General features: G+C 36.1%; 1 protein-coding gene across 1 annotated transcript; it reads right to left on the bottom strand.

Moving 5' to 3' along the window:
• Positions 1–4: 4 nt before the first annotated feature.
• On the bottom strand, positions 5–19,107 carry cspp1b (centrosome and spindle pole associated protein 1b). Its single transcript, XM_056234572.1, has 28 exons — positions 19,029–19,107; positions 17,837–17,935; positions 17,698–17,755; positions 17,515–17,609; positions 15,849–15,908; positions 15,388–15,539; positions 15,189–15,248; positions 14,985–15,073; positions 14,530–14,623; positions 14,252–14,303; positions 14,052–14,176; positions 13,867–13,961; positions 13,480–13,573; positions 12,072–12,177; positions 7,423–7,570; positions 7,273–7,332; positions 7,058–7,170; positions 5,643–5,792; positions 4,677–4,817; positions 4,285–4,353; positions 4,124–4,184; positions 3,634–3,760; positions 2,698–2,810; positions 2,401–2,435; positions 2,180–2,240; positions 1,797–1,888; positions 291–402; positions 5–219 (listed from the first exon to the last, which is right to left on the bottom strand). Exons 1-28 carry the CDS (start codon positions 19,086–19,088, stop codon positions 41–43), a joined length of 2,700 nt encoding a protein of 899 aa, XP_056090547.1. The 5' UTR covers positions 19,089–19,107; the 3' UTR covers positions 5–40.
• Positions 19,108–19,176: the final 69 nt, after the last annotated feature.

The following is a 19,176-nucleotide window of genomic DNA, read 5'->3' as shown; positions in this document are numbered from 1 at the left end:
GTATGCAGTCGTGTATGTTATAGTCCGTCCTACATCCGTCTTAGAGTTCAGAGCCAGACATCAGCCTCCTAAGCGTGTCTGACGACTCCGCTCGAATCCAGGGCTCTGTAGTAGCTGTATCAATGGAACTGGGCCAGCCAGGAGACGTCAGGGTAAAACGTTCATCACGACGACCAGCTTCATCTTCATCATCATCCTCATCATCATCAGAGCAGCCTCCTAAACACATCATTAAAATAAGTTCTGGATCTTTAAAGAATCACAGAACATTCACTGAGACGAACACACACCTGCTGTGGTGTTGTGATGACCGAAGGCTTGTAGTCTCTTCATCCTGAGAGTGTTTGTGTCTCTGAGTTTCCTCATACTGAGAGACTGCTGCACCGGCTGCTTTCCTGCAGCCTAAACACATACACATATACACTTTATTTTAGAATTATATGGATGTCATCATATGTAAATCATGCGTATGTAAGTCATATGCAAAACAAAAGATTGGGAATTATGTAGCGACAAAATCAAAACCCAAGTATGTTAGTTCCTGACATTGGCTGCGTCCAAAATCGCACACTCTCGAGTAGGTGTTTATTTTGAATAATTACTTCGCGACCACTAAAAATGTACGTACTATATACAGTAGTCAACATTTGAAGTGGATCAAAAAAGTTCATCAAAGTTGTCCTAAGACAAGAAACGAGTATTGTTCAAAATTCATGTATAACTTGAATCCACTTCAAATGTTTACTACTGTAGTATGAATGTATTCTGGACATACTACATTCACAATGTTGTCATTATCCTGTGCCCTACAGTATCAGTGTCAGTGCCATTCAGAAATCCTCTCCCGTGGCCTTGTGGGATAGTAAAGTGCCCATCATAAGCACACTTCAGAATCTCGGCAGAAGTAGTAGGTCATCCAGGTATTTTTTGTTTATTCTTTTATGAGTACTGTGAATTTGAACATACTTGTTCTTTTGTCACATACTGTTTTTCGCTTACTAAGCAGCCCCTCATCTGACTTTATCAGGTGCGTCCTGGGATGCTATCAGTATTAAAACAGTACTCAAAAAAAATTTCTTTGTAAACAAACACTACTTTTAAAAGCAAACCTAGGCAAATATAAATTGTGAACAATGTTTTTGTGTATCATTTCCATGAAATGCGGTTGATGTTGGTTGAGAAAAATTATGGTTCAGAAATAATGCCAAAGCTGGTGAGAAGCAAAGGTGAAAATCAAGCTTTTAATGTTGTTTATATGTCTATGTGGTGTTTTTAATATGCTTTAAGACAAACCATGTGCAAATTCATAAGTCAACACCATTGTGGAGTATTTTCTCTTTAAAACTGCACTGAACCAAAGACAGTCTCAAAAATGCGGTTTGAAATCGCTGGTGTTTCTGAAGTCACAAACTACCTGTGTGATCATCAATGAGTGGATCTCTGAGCTGGTGTGAGTGATTGGAGGCGGGTCTAATTAGCATATTCATAGAATCCCATATAATAAATGAGGCACGGGTGTGGTTATTTTAAGGCATGAAGAATTTTGTTGTTTAAATATATAATTTTGGTGATCAAAGATGAGTTTTAAGTGATAAAATTATTGACTACAGGGGGACTTTAACATTTGCATATCATAAATTGTATGAAATGTAGTTGAGTTCTTTTTAGGTATCAGACAATTGTCCATAACATCTGTAAGAATGAATCAACAAATGCATGCAATTTTGTCAGTATAAATTGTACTTTAGTCTATAAGAATTTGAAGTCACTATACACAATGTTTAGATGTGAATTACCTGAAGGTTTGCTAGTCTGCGTCGTTCTCGTGCTGATGGCTTCGATTTCCTCTCAACATCTGGAGGAAGCGGGAAAGCAACTCCATTCTGATCTAATGTTATTTAATAAATCAACAGTATGTATTAAAACAAAAAGCAGAATATGCATGAGAAGGTGATATTTAACTATTAAAAACATCTTGTGAAATGTTTGAAAAGTGTGTTCATATTTTTCTTTAAAATAAATGACATTTGGTTTGATATATTGTTATATAATGCAAAAACATGCATACATTTTTAAGTGTGCCTTAAATATCTAAATCAATTTTGGGGCCACTGTATATAATAAAATAACTGTTTTTTTTTTTTATACTTATCAAACAATTAAAGAAACGTGATCCCACCGATAAATTCACTCTCTGACAGAAGCACAGATCCTCGTCCCCCCTCAACTGCTCTGTTCCTCTGTGTGACAGGAAAAACAGAACTGCCATGTTAAACATCATTCAGTCTTAACTCAGCATCAAAAGTACTGCTGGAGCTGCTTCTGGTACTGCAGAATACAATGGAAATAACAAGCACAGGAAATAACAACGCTTTGCATTCATAAGAGAGGAAGACTTACAGACTGCTGTGTTCTAGGAAGCGGCATAAAGTCATCTGAGAAATATGGGAAAAAAGGGTTAGTTTCTGCATGAAAGATGAATTTATATAAAACAAAATATTAAAGTGAGCTCTCATTTCAGTCACAATATTTAATTGTAGCCAACTACAAATTACTTTAGTATGATATGACCTGTTTTATTGTGAAAGAAATAGCAACAGACACATACAAACACTATGTGTAGTGTTTTATAACACTAATAAATTCATTTTAATCCTCATAGCTCAGATTTATATTAGTATAACAGCCAATACTTACCTCTGTACATGATGTCATAGGATTTCTTTGAGCTGATTGGCTCAGTGCCACGGGAGGAGGGGCCTCGAACAGGCATACGCATGCGTGCCATGTCAAACACATCAACCCTGGGCCTACAAACACAAACACACAATGCTATATAATGAAAATAGTCAGTTATTCACAATATTGCTAATAATACAGAAAGTCCATACTAAAAATATTATAGACATAATTTATGAAAGTGTTGTGTTATTTATGTGTTATTTATAAGTGTTGCACAGTGACAATGTATTGAACAGATTTACTAGGCTGGAACGTCGTATTGTATTCATGTAGCAATACTAACCAATCAGCATCCAGGACCAGAACTATTGTTTAAAGTCATATACATTTTGTGAATATGATACTTTTGGATACTTAAAGCAATTCTGATTTAAAACCTTACCTTGGCTAAGACCAGAATACATGAACTACAAGTCTGAAAAACATGTAACCTACTTCTGTCAGCTAAGCTGCCATTTGAGTTATATTTTATTTGTGTATCTCTTTTAGATCAGTTCTGTACTCATGCGAACCTAGAATTCATTGGGCGTATTTTATGCATCATACTTCCTATTAGTATCTTTCCTTCCAGACAGCAAAATTATAAACCATTAGTTTAAAAGATCACAGACGATTACTGATGCTCATTAACTATAAAAAATAAAATAAAATAAAAACAGCTCATTTAGTAGAACCATAGACTGTAGGAGTAAAACCAGTCAAAACCAGCCAAGACTGGGAAAGGCTGATGCTTAAGCCTCTGACACAGTACCACTGTAGTGATCTGCTGCTGTATTCATTCACAGTAGGTTGACGAACAGGTTAAGTGTGGCAAATGTTTAACACAATCCTTTAGTGTCAGACTTAAATATTAAACAAACATTATTAAACACTTATAACAACACACTGTACCTGTCAGTGAAGGGGGAGGGGAGAGGATCCCACTCTGTCTGCAAGAGCTGCTCCTCCAGACGCTGTTGTTCACTGCGTAGACGTCTTCTTAACACACTCAGCTCATTAACAACCTCATTTCTGTCTTCTGAAGAGAACACAAACAAATACAGTAAACCCTCAAATACGGACTTGTAAGGATGGTATTAGCTAATTTATAAGCAGACCCAACAAATAAATTAAAAGGTTCATAACCACAACAAAAATGAAATGTACTTAACTTAGTCTATAAACTCATTTCAATACCTACAATCACCTACACTTTAGGGAGTGGGACTTGATTCACATAATTCATAATGGCTTGACGATGGACTAAATCATTTTTTAATTCAAATCTAAAATTTACATATGATTTCTGTAAGGGTCAGGTTTAGGGTTAGGGTATAGCAAATATTTTTAGCTTAAAATAAAAACAATAAAAGTCAATAGAACATTCTCATCATGATATTACTCTCTGTTCTCTGATGGTTTCTGTGTTCTGGAGATGTAGGAGCCCGAAACGGAGAGAAATCCTGAAGAATATACAGAAAGAAGTGAGTGAGAAGTAAACATGAGTTTTTGCAATGCTTGTTTGTTCAAGTAAATGTCTGAGTTTAATGAAGTGTTTGTTACTGTAGCGTTTGAAGGGTTGCAGTGTTTATTCTGTAAGGTAGGGATAGGAGGGGATGGCGCACGTTGAACCTAAAAAAAAAAACAGAGTTAATGATGACAAAACAGTCGCACACAATCACTACTTCTATGGACAGCAAATTATGTTTGTTTCTGAAAGTGTGCTGCAACTGCTATTTGAAGTATTTTAAGGTTGAGCAACGAGCTCATTGGCTACAGATACAGCAGGAACCAATTGCTATAGAGAATGATGTGATTGCAGCAGATTGAGTCAAGGAACCATCAGCCTGTGCCATCTAGAAATTTGTATCTATGCTAAAATACACATATACAGCTTATGTGAAATATAGCTCATTGCAGTAAATTCACATCCAAACTCAGAGAGAACCACACACCTGTTGCAGCCGTATTTGTCTGTTTTGTTGTTCCTGTTTTCGGAAAGCTGCTCTCTCTATTTCTTCTTCTTTTTTCTTTTTCTCTGCATCCCTCCGTCTCTCCTCTGCCAGACGAGCAAGTTCTTCATTCTTCAGTTTTTGCTACCAAAAATATCATAATTTTGCTTAAAGTCAGCGGTGCTGGTCACTGAGACGGTGTAAGATCATTAGGAGTGCTTATGCACTGGAAAATGAGACACAACAACATTTGATGCCATTTCTTTAAGCACTTAAATTTACTTCATTTGGATGGCAAAATGTGATTTAAAGTGAACACATCTCTGTTAAATCATTAATATTTAATCAATTGTTTAGATTAGACCACGACTAGGACATTTTAAAATAATTGCATTAGGCCACTGATATTAAAATTCTGTTGATAATCATTTTCATGTTATGAAATATATATCGAAAAACCAACAGAGGAATCCACGCACCAAAAAAATTTCAGTGTTTAAGGTCCATTGAAAAGTAGTATTTTACGCATCCGTAAAATACTTTTCATGAATAAATTGAAACTTTTTTATATTTTTGTCATGAAATATATATTAAAATTCTATAATAAACTATATTAAATCAAGTTTTATAATTTAATCTAAATTTATTCAAATTAAACACTAAAAACTAAAATCAATCATTTTTACATCAAATTTAAGCATCACAACATTATAATACACACAATGAACATGAAGATGGACATTCATTTTGAGAATTGCTGTATATTTAACTGTGTTATTAAATTATTAGTGTTATTTTAAACATCAAATTTAAGTGAGCATTACAAAAGGTAATCTAAACATAAAAAAATTAGCATGCACTATTTAATATCCAATATTGACTAATACTGAAATTGACTCTTAGCTGATATGGGACTGATTCATCCCTAAAAATATGACAGGCAGGAGTGCATGCGTCCGTCTGTCTGACCTCCATCTCTCTGCGTTTCCTGCTCTCCTGCTCCTCTTCATACTCTCTCCTGATTTTCTCTCTCTGTTCTGTCAGTCGTCTGTCCTCCCTCTCCTCCTCTGCCCTCATTCGCTCTCTCTCCTCCGCTTGCATCCTTCGCTTCTCTTCCATCTAAGGAAAAAAAAACATACAAAGATCATTATGTTTATGGTGTTTATTTACAGGTACAGTGGGGTCCAAAAGTTGTAAAATTGAATAACATTGAAAATCTGTGATTCAATATCTAATTTAATCCTGAATATTACACTTTAGAATTGAATGAATATGAGTGTGAAGAGTCTGTATGTATATAAACTACCATTCAAAATTTGGGGTTGGTAAGATTTATTTTGTTTTTGAAACAAGTCTCTTATGTTCAACAAGGGTCCGTGTATCTTTTGGTCATTTGATTTCCTGTTTGGAATGGAATAACGAGAAATGAAATCCAGCTCGTTTATTCGTTTTTTTGTTTAGTTTAAAAAACGAAAAATTAGATTTTGGCTCGATTTTTCATTTTTCGTTTGTGGTTTACAAATCGGTTTATGGGTTCGATATTTCATTTGCACACGTGGGCGGCGCTGAAACGCCCCTTTCATCTGATTGGTCAAACTGCGTAGTTAACAGTGAGTGGTGGTTTCAGACATTGTTTTATTAAAGTGCATTTATTAATACTCTTATTCTGCCCGACAGAAAGAAAAGCTTGTACTGAAGGCGGAGCGGTTTGACCAATCAGATGAAAGGGGCGTTTCAGCGCCGCCCACGTGTGCAAATGAAATATCGAACCCATAAACCGTTTTGTAAACCACAAACGAAAAATGAAAAATCGAGCCAAAATCTAATTTTTCGTTTTTTAAACTAAACAAAAAAACGAATAAACGAGCTGGATTTCATTTCTCGTTATTCCATTCCAAACAGGAAATCAAATGACCAAAAGATACACGGACCAACAAGGCTGCATTTACTTGATCAAAACTGAAAAAATATTGTGAAATATCATTACAATTAAAAAAAGAACTTTTCTATTTTAATGTATTTTAAAATAATTTAGTAAGTAATTTCAAAAGTAGTTTATTCCTGTGATGCAAAGCTGAATTGCTTCTTTACTTCAGTCCTCAAGAGTCACATGATCCTACAGAAATCATTCTAATACGCTGATTTGGTGCTCAATTCTTAATATGATCAATATTGAAAACATTTGTGCTGCTTAATATTGTTGTGGAAATCAATGAATTCGATTCATTGATGAATAGAAACTTCCAAAGAAAAGCATTTATGTGAAAAATAATTTTTGGTAAAATGTCAAATCAATTTCGTGTCCTGGCTGGATGAAAGTATTAATTTCTTCTTTAAAAAATCCTAGCGACCCCAAACCTTTGAACAGCAGTGCATGTGTGTACCTGATGTTTCAGATATGCTTTGTACTGGTCTTGCTCCTGTAGTTGCTGGGGTGACAGCATCTGATTGAACACATTTCCTCTTGCAAACTGTGGAGTGTGTGTCTCAACAAAACCTTCAGATACAAACACATACAACTTAGTTGAGAATGTAAACATTCGCTAAAAACCCATCATACATGTTTGTATTTGAATTAAAACGTGTGCTAGCATGTTACCTGGCCTCTCCGGTATTTGTGCCGCTGCTGCATTCAAAAGGTGCATCTGCTTTAGATCAGCTACACACACACACAAACACATCATTTCTATAGCCAAAAGTTCCATTACTAATTATGTTGGAGATCTAAGTCATAGTAAATAAGTCATACTGATTAGATTTCCAGTGCTGTCTTTGAGTGGTGCACCAGCTCCGCCCCTTCCCCAGGGTTCATATGCTCTCATATCAGCATCAAGTTCTGCATCCAGTCTTCTCTTCTCCTCTCGGTCCACCCTCCTCTGTGCGGCCCGCTCCTCTATCTGCCCACGGGGCACACACACACAAATAAACAAACTTATAAGCTGGAAGTCTTCATTAACCCTCTGGGGACCAAGAACGCGCCCGCGCGTTTTGCTGGTTTTTTTTCACATAGCAGCAACATAGACTTAAAATACTCCGTCATTTATGGTCATATAAATAAAATCAATACATGATTATAAACTATAGAGGGTCTTCTTTTTTTGTGTACACTCACATTAACATCAAAACCTTGTGTTTTTTTTTAAAATAAATAAAATAAACAGGGTGCGCTTTCAGCTCACTCTGTCTCCGCAAAAATCTTTCTGAAACATGTCTGGAAAATGAACGGAAACTCCGCTAATACTTATCACACAAACATGAAACATACGTCTAAAGAACGCTTTAAATTTCTACTTTTAAATAAAACAATTCACATTTAAAACAAATATTCTCCTGCAATGTAATCTGTCTGAAACTAAAGAGAAGTACAGTTTCTCCTGTCTCAGCTCATTATCGTTAATTTGTTCACACCCACTCGCAGAGCGCGCTATTCATAAGATAATGTGTTGAGGCCATTTGCAAAATAGATAAACGCCCCCAGGCAAATGCTGTAAACGCACTATATTTTTTAGTCAGATTAAGATTCGTCTTGCGCGGCTATGAGGAATAATCCTGGGACATTTAATACAGAAGTGCTGGTTTATTTTCACTTCGAGGAGGAGCAACAGATTCAGCTGAGAACTGTAAGTGTTTTATGGCTGTGCTTTGTTCTAATCGCGATATAGAATAACGTTAGTGTCTGTAAACGGAAAAATAGCATACTGTGAATCATGTTTCTCTCTGTGTGTGTGTGTAAATTAATGAATGAACGCACAGATACGCACTGTTACAGACGAAATAAAAGACAAAATTTCGTTGACTAGTTTTGGATAAAGTTTTTCAAATCAAATAAGCATCAAATAAGCTTCAAAATAAAGACATCAGCTTTTGTTAGGAGTTTCTGGGGATAGAAGTGTCCAGACGTATGCACCCTGTATTTTAAAGAAGAACATTTAATCATTTGCGATACATTATTCATTCACAAAGAATTCAGGGACATTATTCACGTCCCTAAAGGTTAGAGTTTTCCTAATTTTTTAATTAAGGCATTAAGATTTTTTTATTCCTCTTTTTAGTCAACTTTAGCATGGGTGTGTTCTCTTCTAATTCTAAGCAGTGTGTGTGTGTATATATATATATATATATAGCCTATAATTAAAAAGCTATTTTAACCAGAAAAATCTACAATGAATGCCCAAAGTCGTGCAGCCATATAGTTTCTCTTGATATCAGTCCTGCTGACTTCAACATTCACAGGAGACTGTAATGAAAAATCAAACACCTTGGAAATGACAGGTATGTACTATGTTTCAGGAATGGGACAATGCTGTGTGACTGTGTAAGCCTCTGTATTTAGATCAGTGTGTTTACTAATGTGCTTTTTTGTCCTTTGTTGTGTATCTTTGGATTATGTTGTGTTGTAAATAAATCCAAACAATCTAAAAGCCATTCTTTTTTAACTCTCTGGGGTCGGCGGTCTCGCCGGCGATACCAGCTCACTTTTTTCCTTATCAGTGCAAAAGAGACTCAAATTACTCTGTTAATTTTGATCTTACATATAAGTGTTGTACATCATTCGATCCTGTTAAGTTTGTATTTTTTTTGTGGAACCTCATAATAAAAACAAAGTGTTGTGCTTTTCGCCTAATAAAGAAAAATAAACATGATGCGCGTTCTGCGTTCTCTCTGTCAGTGAAGTCCATTCTGAAACGCGTCCGAAAAATCATCTGTAACTCTGCAAATACTCAGTCAAACCGGTATACAGGCACACAGGCATGAAGCCTGAATTATCTTCTTTTAAATGAAGTAATTTATATAAAAAAAAAAATTTCTCATTTTATGTAATCTGTACGAAAAGAGAGAGATGATAGTCGTTCTCGTCTCAGCTCATTAAAGTTAATTTGACCACGCCCACAGAGCGCGCGCTCTATTCAAACACAAATGCGATCCACGCCCACATCAGCTGGATAACCCACGAAAGAGACTCAGATTTACGACGCTGTGAGGAATAATAGTTCTATCTTAATAATAATCCTGGAAAAAATTACCTCAGAAGTAGGCTACAGGTAGTTTCATTTGGAGGAGCAACGGATCCAGCCGAGGAAATAGGTACATTCTTTATTTTCAAGTGCTTTGTGCTAATCGCGATATGGAATAGTGTCTGTAAACAAAAAGACTGTTTGAATCGCGTTTTTGTGTGTGAATGAATGAACAGCTTTTACCTAACTATATTCCAATACTGAGATGAGTAAAAATCGACTGAAATATGTTGAAATAAAATATTTTTGTATAAGCAACGTATTAAACTGCAAATTAACATTTATATGTCCTAATCATAAAAACGATGTGTTACATATGAAAGACAAGATGTCGTTTTTACTGTAAAATACTGCCACATCAAATAAGCTTGTTTGCTAAGATGTTATTATAGTGTTTGTTCGATTGTAAGCTATATTCAAACTAATTAATCCGCAACTGTGAAATATGTATGATAAAATGTATACTTTAGTATATAATACAAAGAAAGATTACATTTGAAATATAGTTAAAATTTTAATTGTTGTTGTAATTGTAACCTTTTTATTAAAATAGCAAAAATATATGTAGGCTACATATAAATAAATCTTAGGTAAATCTTAAAAGCTCAATATAAGCCTCCTCTTTAAATTATTTGTATTGTGTTTTATTAGTGACACATTTGGGATATATTCCCAAACTTTCTGTAAAAACAGTATGATAATTAACTGCACAATTACTAGAAATTTTTACATTTGATATTATACAATTTGAAAGCACAATTTGAAAAATAAATAAATAATTGGAACTGTGAACCAATTTTGTATTATATAGGCATATATATATATATAATATATATATAATATATATATATATATATATATATTGTCATTGCATTCTTGTGGCTCAGTGACACACCTGAATGAAAGGGTCATTAGTATGCAGCCCATTATGCGCTCATTATGCGGGCCCATTGTCTTCTCAGGTGTGAATCACAGCAGGTCACACCCCTGCGCATATTGCCTTTCCAAACAAAAAGTGTCATTTTTAAATTTAAACCAATCTATTGTTTTACGGAATGATAAGGCAGGATGATTTTCAGATCATTTTGAAGAAAAAACTCTAGGCGACGACATCCATTAGTCAAAAGTCTTGTGGACAGATATTTAGTATGTGTTTTGTGGCCTTATTTCAGAAACTTTAAGTTTTAGTTTTTTCAATAACCACGCATAAACAATATTCTCTCAAAAATACAAAAATGTACATACATGTTGATAACACATTATGGTAGCCCTGTGTGTGCTAAATAGAGTGTAATTACACCTTTGCCAGTAATATGTTTATAAGCAACTGAAAAAAGCACAAATGTCAGAGTATGTCAAAACATCTCAAGGACCCAAAAAACACCTTGGACCCCAGAGGGTTAAAATCTCCTCATTCTTTGTGCAAGGCTCCTCTAATGATATGGCCTGATAGCACCTAATAGGGCCATTATGGGAGGGTCTTTGTCTTTCTCAGGTGTGAAATGCCATACATATTAATGAGCGATCACGCCTCCTTGCATAAAGCTTTCTCAAACAAAACACGTCATACACATTATAAAAGACTTTATTGACTTATCTGAATGAGTAGTCAGGATGATTCTCACATAGTTTTGGAGCAAATATTCTAGACTATGTGATACAATTTTCAAAAGTCTTGTGAAGAAATAATCAATATGTGTTTTGTGGCCTTATTTCAGAAACTTTTATTTTTAAGTTTTTCAATAACCATGCATAAATAATATTCTCTCAAAAATACAAACATGTACATACATGTTGTTCACAGATTATGGTAGCCCCGTTTGTGCTATATAGAGTGAATTTACACCTTTGCCATTAACATGTTTATAAATAACTGAAAAAAGCACAAATGTCAGTGCATGTCAAAACATCCCAAGGGCCCCAAAAAACCCTTGGTCCCCAGAGGGTTAAGAAGCATTCTATTGCACTTTTCCAAGTAGAAAGTTAGACCAATCAGATAAATGCAAAACCATATTTAAAGAGATAGTTCACCCAAAAATGAAAATTCTGTCATCATTTACTCACCCTCAAGTTGTTCCAAACCTGTTTGAATTTCTTTCTTCTGCTGAACATAAAAGAAGATATTTTGAAGAATACGTGTAACCAAACAGTTGATGGACCCCATAGCATGGCAAAAAAAAATACTATGGAAGTCAATAGGGCCCATCGACTGTTTGGTTACTGACATTCTTCAAAATATCTTCTTTTGTGTTCATACAGTTTTGGAACAACTTGAGGTTGAGTAAATGAAGACAGGATTTTCCATTTTGGGTGAAATATCCCTGTAACAAAGACAAACCATGTCGTAAAGACATGCTGTTTAATATGCAATAAGGACACACACCTGCTGTCTGAGCTCCTCTTTATAGCTGAGTCTGTTCTTCTGCGCTTGATGTCCAGGAAACACTGAAAGACCTGAACCCACACCTTCATTCTCACCCAGAAACATCCTGAAACACACAAATAAAGTGCAAATACTCCTCAAATTAAAATGTGTATTAGCTGTCTGCATACAGGCATATGGTTCAAAAGTGTATCTTTGATGGTGAGAAAAAAAATGCTGAAGAAAGTACCATAGAAAGAACACGTTTTTGGTAATTAGGCTGAGAGTTTGGTCTGAATTGGTGGTAAATGATTTTCAATTAAGGTTACAAGTTTTTGAGATAATGGTGGCACTAATGACCTCTTCCTGATAGTTCACCCAAAAATAGAAATGATGTCATAATTGACTCATTCTGATGTAATTCCAAACTATTTTCTTTCTGCTGTGAAACACAAAAGAAGATATTTTTAAGAATGTTGGTAACCAAACAGTTTTTGTGTCCAATGACTTTTATTGTCAGGTCAATTAGAAAAAACATTTCTCAAAATATATTTTTTATCTTCCACAGAAGAAAACATTTTTGGGGTGAACAACCCTTTTAAGTTGGGATGTTTTGATGTACACAACTAACTTACCTAATTTGTTTGTATCAGCTGGTTCTAACACAAGATCTTCATAAAGAAAGTAGAAGAGTTGTTGCCATTGGTTTGCTGTCATTGTTGTCAGCTAGAAATGTAATTGTCAGCTCTTTAATTAATACATCACAAAGTGACTCTGGAGAAACTGGATATTGTTTGTGTCTAATGCTGCGTTCCAGACAACTCGGAATTGAGATTTTTCCCACCACCTACTTGTAAATAATGCCTGAAATGCCGCACAAAGTCGGACATCCGACCTGTGAACTTGGGTCAGATTAATCAACCCCAACCTCATTTCACGTCACTCCCAAGAATGCGGCAAGTCCTGCTTCCAACGAGCATAGTGTGGAGCTACCTTACGTCAAATGTAGACATTAGACTTTAACATTAGACATTATGCTTATACAATGATACTTTAATTATTGCTTTTTCGTCAGCTGTCAAAGCGAACGGCAGCATTTTCTTTTTTTGCCATATAACTGACACAAAAACATGAAATGCTCTCGTTGTGTCATGGTGACATCATGTGGTCAACATGTGAGCATGACGTTTGACTAACTGGAACTCACTGATGTCGGAAGTAGGACATTTCAACGTGGACGCGAACGTGGCATTATAGTACATGAATCATGATAAATGGAAGAAATTATTTTATTAGATCCAACACTCAGACTGATGCTGGACAACTTTACCTGGTGTTAATGCCTGCTTCTAAACAACCACGAATTACAATCAGAAATGTGTCTGGAAAATTGTATTCGTGAGAGTGTCTGTGTCGGCTGCACTCTTACTGTCTGTGAGTGCTTCTGCTGTGCTCGTTGTGAGGACTGAGTGGGTGTGGCTCTCCTGATGATGTTGGAAAAGAAACTCCCGCTATTGGGCCATCTGTGGAAACACACACACACTCACGATGTAGCAGTGGGAATCATATGCTGAGCGCATTTAAAAACTGGTTTTCATGCTGAATGTATTCAACTGGTTTTGCTGCAGGATCCAGAATACACAACACAGTGCCAACATTGTTTACAGCACCAAAGTAAAGAAAAATGTTTTAAAAAATGTACACTGAAATGCATTAGTGTTGATCAGCCAATAATTTACTGCACAAAACCATGTTCATCTTCATTGCAAGTAAACTTATATTTAATGTAGTCTGTTGGGTCATAAGTGTGTCTTACAGGCTCTGCTGGGGCTCAGCAAACTCTCAGAATCATTATTTGGAGTCTTATAGGCATCTGCAAGGAATGGGACGTGAGTGGGGATAAAAGGCATCCTGTAGAAAGGAAAATGTTTGTGAGTTTAAAGCACAGCATGTGTGAATATGTGTGTTTGTGTGTGTGCACTTGTGTGTATTAATGCATACCTGCATGGAGACAGAGGGTCTGTCCTGTATTGCAGAAGACCCTCAGGAGGATCGGCAGTGTCCAGACGGAAGATGTCATCCCTAGGTTGCTTTCTGTATGTGGATGCCTCACTCACAAAGAGCTGCTTTAAAGGAACAGACCAGAAAATCAACAAGAACATCACCAAAATGTGCACATTCACAAACACACACCTTGTTACCTTTTTCTCAGCATCTGTTACTCTCACAACTCTCAGGTCCAGTTCTTTTTCCCTAAAAACAGTTGAATTACAGGTTGTTTGTGAAAGCTGCATAAACATTCAGCCTACCATCTCTTTTATGATCCATGAAGGAATTAGTCAGGTTTGTAACGTCATGAGGCTGAGTAAACGATGTCAGAACTGTAATTTTCGGGCGAATTATCCATTGAACATTATTTCTTTCGAGGTAATGACGTCAACCAAATACACCGGTAAGACAATTTTGCATGAACACACACCTCCTGTGACTCTGTTTCTCTGCAATTTGTTCTTGTAGTTCACGTCTATAATGCTCCTTTCTCCTCTTCAGGACGGCCTCCAGATCTGTTGCACCTGTCAATCAAATTCAGCCATGTCAGAAGCCTGAGCATCAGTTAATGTCAGATAAAGGGATAGTTCACTCAAAAATAACATTTCTGTCATCATTTACTCACATTCATGTCGTTCCAAACCTGTATGACTTTCTATCTTCTGCGGAACACAAAAGAAGATATTTGGAGAACATTAAAAACCAAACAGTTTTGGGAACGACGTGAGGATGATTAAGTATTCATTTTTGAGGCGAACTATCCCTTTATAATCAAGTCAGAATCATTCTCCATTGAATGAAGTATCACTTCTCCAATTTTTGAGCCAATCAAAACAGTAACAAGGACCTCTAACCAATCAGAATCGCAATACTGAACTGAATTACCTATTAGGATTCCAGTGGTGTAAACTGTGTCCTGACTGGCCCCAGATACAGATCTTTCATTGGCTTGGGTCGCAACGGATGCCGACATTCTACAACAGTGAAAGAGCTATAAATGTGGATCCATTCTGCCATTCAAAATACTAATAAATAAAAACTTGCCAATACTGTAAAAGAAGAAATTGAATCCGTGTACGTGTCTTTTACCTGTTTCTATGCTGTAGTTTGCTCGTGTGATGCCCTGTCTCAGTGTACAATTCTTCTCTTCTTATGAGAAAGACAGAGATAAAGAAAATACCATTAATATATAAAATAAAAATAAATAACATACAAAAAAAACAGTCCATAGAGAACACGAAATGAGTCACCAATTAAAAAAAATCTCTCCCTCTCTCTCTGTCCTCACCTGTTTGCTGTCCTGGTGTCTCTCTCTTTCTGATGTCGTCTCCCTTGTAAAAGTATGAGTTCTTCATCACTGCAGTCTTCCTCAGAGCTACACACACCCCATCCCAGACCACACACCTCTGTAAGAGTGGCCACATTCCGCACACGGACCGTCTGAAAAAGCGAGCAAGCTTTTGGTGAGTGAGAGAGATCTTCTACTTGCATCAGTAATTGAACTTCCGTTTTTGCGATAGCTCTGTATATTGTATGAAGAGTAATTAGTTGGTGAAGTGGATTTACTTCTTGTAGAGTTAATGAAAGTTATCATGAGCAATGTCATGTTCGAAGCGGATGTCCTAACAAATGTCAGAAGACTGGGAAGATTTTAAAATGAGCGGTTCGTTCATAAATCAGTAAGATCTTACTTTCATACTGTGGAAATACAAAACGCAAGAAACAGAACACAACGATCCAGTACTGTACCTTGGGTATTCTTCTTCTCTCTGGAACTGTGTGAATGTCACCAGCATCCCAGTGATCTTTCTGCAAGAGACACAAAGACAGTGAGAAATGAAGATTGGGTCTCATTCACTAAGTGTGCATACACACAAATGTATGTGCAAGCGTTTTCACAAACAAATCATGATTCACCAATAACATATGTACTGCTAACTAATGAGACATCTATAATCTGGGCCTGTATAAAAGGTGTTCAATGTGTATGAACTGATTTTGAGGCACACTTGGCATTGCTTGAGGATCTTTCTGCGTGTGCTCTCAGACAGGGAATATTTAGAGAGCGTCATTTGTTTGCTGAGAGTGACGAAAGGCTTGAAAGGAAAGTGCAGAAAGCCCTTATATGGAAATGGTTTGGACATGTGTTATACAACTGACTTACCTCAAACATGCAGCTGCTCATTTAGAATACTCCAAATCTATTAATATTAGAACGAGGTTCAGAATAAATTCATGTGCTTAAACACGTTTCAAGAGAAGTTCTCCTGTGTGTACAAATATGAAATTATCCATGCAATTACTACTGAATAAGACCCACTGTCTTTGAATATTGATATTTTAAGATCTTAAAGGCACAATATGTAAGATTTTTACGCCACAAGAGGGGGCAGTTTCCAACAATAACAAAGGCTTGGTTGATGACGCAGTGATGAGCTGAATAATGGGACTTGCTGTCAAGCTGATGGATCTAATAATGTTTATGGATGAGTGCAAACATTCATGTTTTTAACATTACAGTGAGTGTTATAAAGCCGGTCGCGATTGCTAAAGAGACAGATATCACACGCGAGTCCCGCGGATATAAAGGAATAAGGACATTTAATTCTACCGAACTACCCGCAAGTGCTGGATTACTCACACAGGTCAGTTTATTAGACGAATTAAACTTGTGAGGTAACGCAGCGCTGCTTCACTTGGTCTAACGTTACACTAAATGGCATTTAAATGTGTGTTGAAAGTTATAACGTTATACTACGTGTTAGTTCGTTTGCTTTACGAAACTAGCAGTGAGCTAGATCAACATTAGAATAACATACTGACCATATTCTAACATTTCATCATGTTGAGCTAACGTTATATAACATTGATTTGTTTTATGTACATTTGCTCACCTGTCTAATAAAGCTGTCAAGTCGTGACTCGTGAAGCTCTGTCAAGTCCAAGTTAGTCGCGGACGTGGAGCTCTCGGCATCTCAAAAACGCCACGCTGATATTGATCCTCATTTTAGTTCTCCTTGTTTGTCCCAAAGTCTGCTTGCCATGGTCTATGTTAAACGTTAAACGCTAAACGTTACGCACTACGCAGTTGTCCACGTCTGTCGCCATGGTTACGTCATGACTATGGCAGTATGAACAGAAACCGAGGATAGCGCGGATATTGCGTGATTGACAGGCGACATTTTTTTCCGGGACGGCCACTTATTTAAAATTGGAATTTCTCTGAAATAAAAAATCTTTGGAGACTTTTGGGATATTGTAAGTACACAACTGCAGGAAATATATCACACTGTGCAAGTGATTTTTGGATATTTTATTACAAAATTCTTACATATTGTACCTTTAATGGGCCTCATTGAAGACATTTGGGACAGGGCGCAAGTGTGCATGCATGTATACTGTAAGTGTGTCTCACCTCTTCCATGTATTTCCTGTAATCTTTCCTGAGCTCTTCTTGCAGTTTGTGTTTCTTTCTCTCATATTCATCTCCGAGCGGCAGACTCAATCCATCTACACGTTGAAATTACACATACACACCTTTAAAACCAGCTATGTATATAACAGAAATTAAATTATAACCTTATTAACAGAGCTGTACCTTGCTGACTTGTGCATGGAGGGATGTTCTCTTTCTGGAGAACACGGCCTGTCCGCCTCTGATACATCAAACAAATGAAACAACATTACAATGACGACCAATCAAACATGCTTTCATTATCCCCATCACCAACTCTCACCCTCATCTCCATGTAAGGGGGCTCCTGTTCCAGACAGGCCTTCTCTTCTGCTATCTTCGTCTTCTGATCTTCAAGAAACTTCTCCAATACCTCATCCATCTGGAATACATACAAATAATAAAGCAAAGCATATCAAACATAAACAGTGCCACCTGTAGATGCATAGCTTATTATTCATAAACAATATATGCAACACTTTACAATAAGGTCCCACTAGTTTATGATAATGCATTAAGAAACATAAACTAACAGTGAGCAGTACATCTGTTACAGTATTTATTTGTCAATGTTACTTAGTAAATAAAAGTACTGTTCATTGTTAGCTCAGCTGCATAAGATAATATTAACAGATATAAGTTTTGATTTTACTTAGTCTGACGTATTAGTAAATGTTGAAAATGAAACTTTAACTAAGATTAATAAATGCGTTAGAAGTATTTTCTATTGTAAGTTCATGTTAACTAATGTTAACAAAAGGAACATTACAGTAAAGTGTTACTACAATATCTATAAAAAATAACTATAGTAACAGTACGTAAAGCTTTATTTATAACATTGTTAACTAAATGTTTTACAGAAGGCATACACATGTAATGAGAGTAGATACAAGAAAATACAATTATTATTAACCATGAAAAAAGAAATTAAACAGAATAAGCAAGTAAAAAATGAAATAAAAAATTGCATATAAAATTCAAAGTTTAGATCAGTTGGTGTTATGACTGCAAATCCATAATAGACAGAATAACATAACATAACAGAATTTCATTGAATCTAATTCAATGACATTGATGTATCTTTAGGTAAGGCATGTATGGGTGTGCAAATACTTATGAACCAGCCTTACAAACTATTACTATAGGAACCATTTATGCCTCGCATACAACCTCTGATGCACACACAACACACCGAGAAACAAAGTGCAATCACACACACACACACACACACACACACCTCTCTGAAGAACTCCTGGTGCTGAAACTCTGAAGTTTAATCCTCGGTTGGCACGACTCTGAATCTGAATACATCTGTTCTTCCACTCCACAAAAGAACCATTTGATCAGATCACACCGATATCAGACATGTTAATAACGTGACTTAAAGTGTGTTGTTTATTTACCTTGAATCTAAGGTATTAGCTGATGCATACTCTATTGCGAACTAATAAACTCAACAGAAAATGTGATGTTACTGTTCTCGTTTCATTGGGGAAAGGGAATAAATGTGTCATCTGATATTTGGTTATGTTCATATATTGGAAATAATCTAAGGTTTTAAATAAAAGGCATATTCATCGAATTTGATTACCCTGAATCTGATCTCTGGCCACCGGTCACACT

Source organism: Rhinichthys klamathensis, unplaced genomic scaffold (genome assembly GCF_029890125.1).
Source record: "Rhinichthys klamathensis goyatoka isolate OS25496 unplaced genomic scaffold, OSU_Roscu_1.1 h1tg000398l_1, whole genome shotgun sequence".
In the NCBI taxonomy this organism is placed as follows: domain Eukaryota; kingdom Metazoa; phylum Chordata; class Actinopteri; order Cypriniformes; family Leuciscidae; genus Rhinichthys; species Rhinichthys klamathensis.
Note: the sequence above shows the minus strand (reverse complement) of the source record. Positions and strands in the feature narration are given on the sequence as shown.

Coding starts and splice junctions, on each gene's coding strand:
- cspp1b (XM_056234572.1), bottom strand. CDS start 19,088: ATGAACATAACCAAATATCAGATGACACATTTATTCCCTTTCCCCAAT. Junction 4,818..5,642: donor GGAAACGCAGAGAGATGGAG/GTCAGACAGACG, acceptor TATTTTTGGTAG/CAAAAACTGAAGAATGAAGA. Junction 220..290: donor TCATCACAACACCACAGCAG/GTGTGTGTTCGT, acceptor TGATGTGTTTAG/GAGGCTGCTCTGATGATGAT.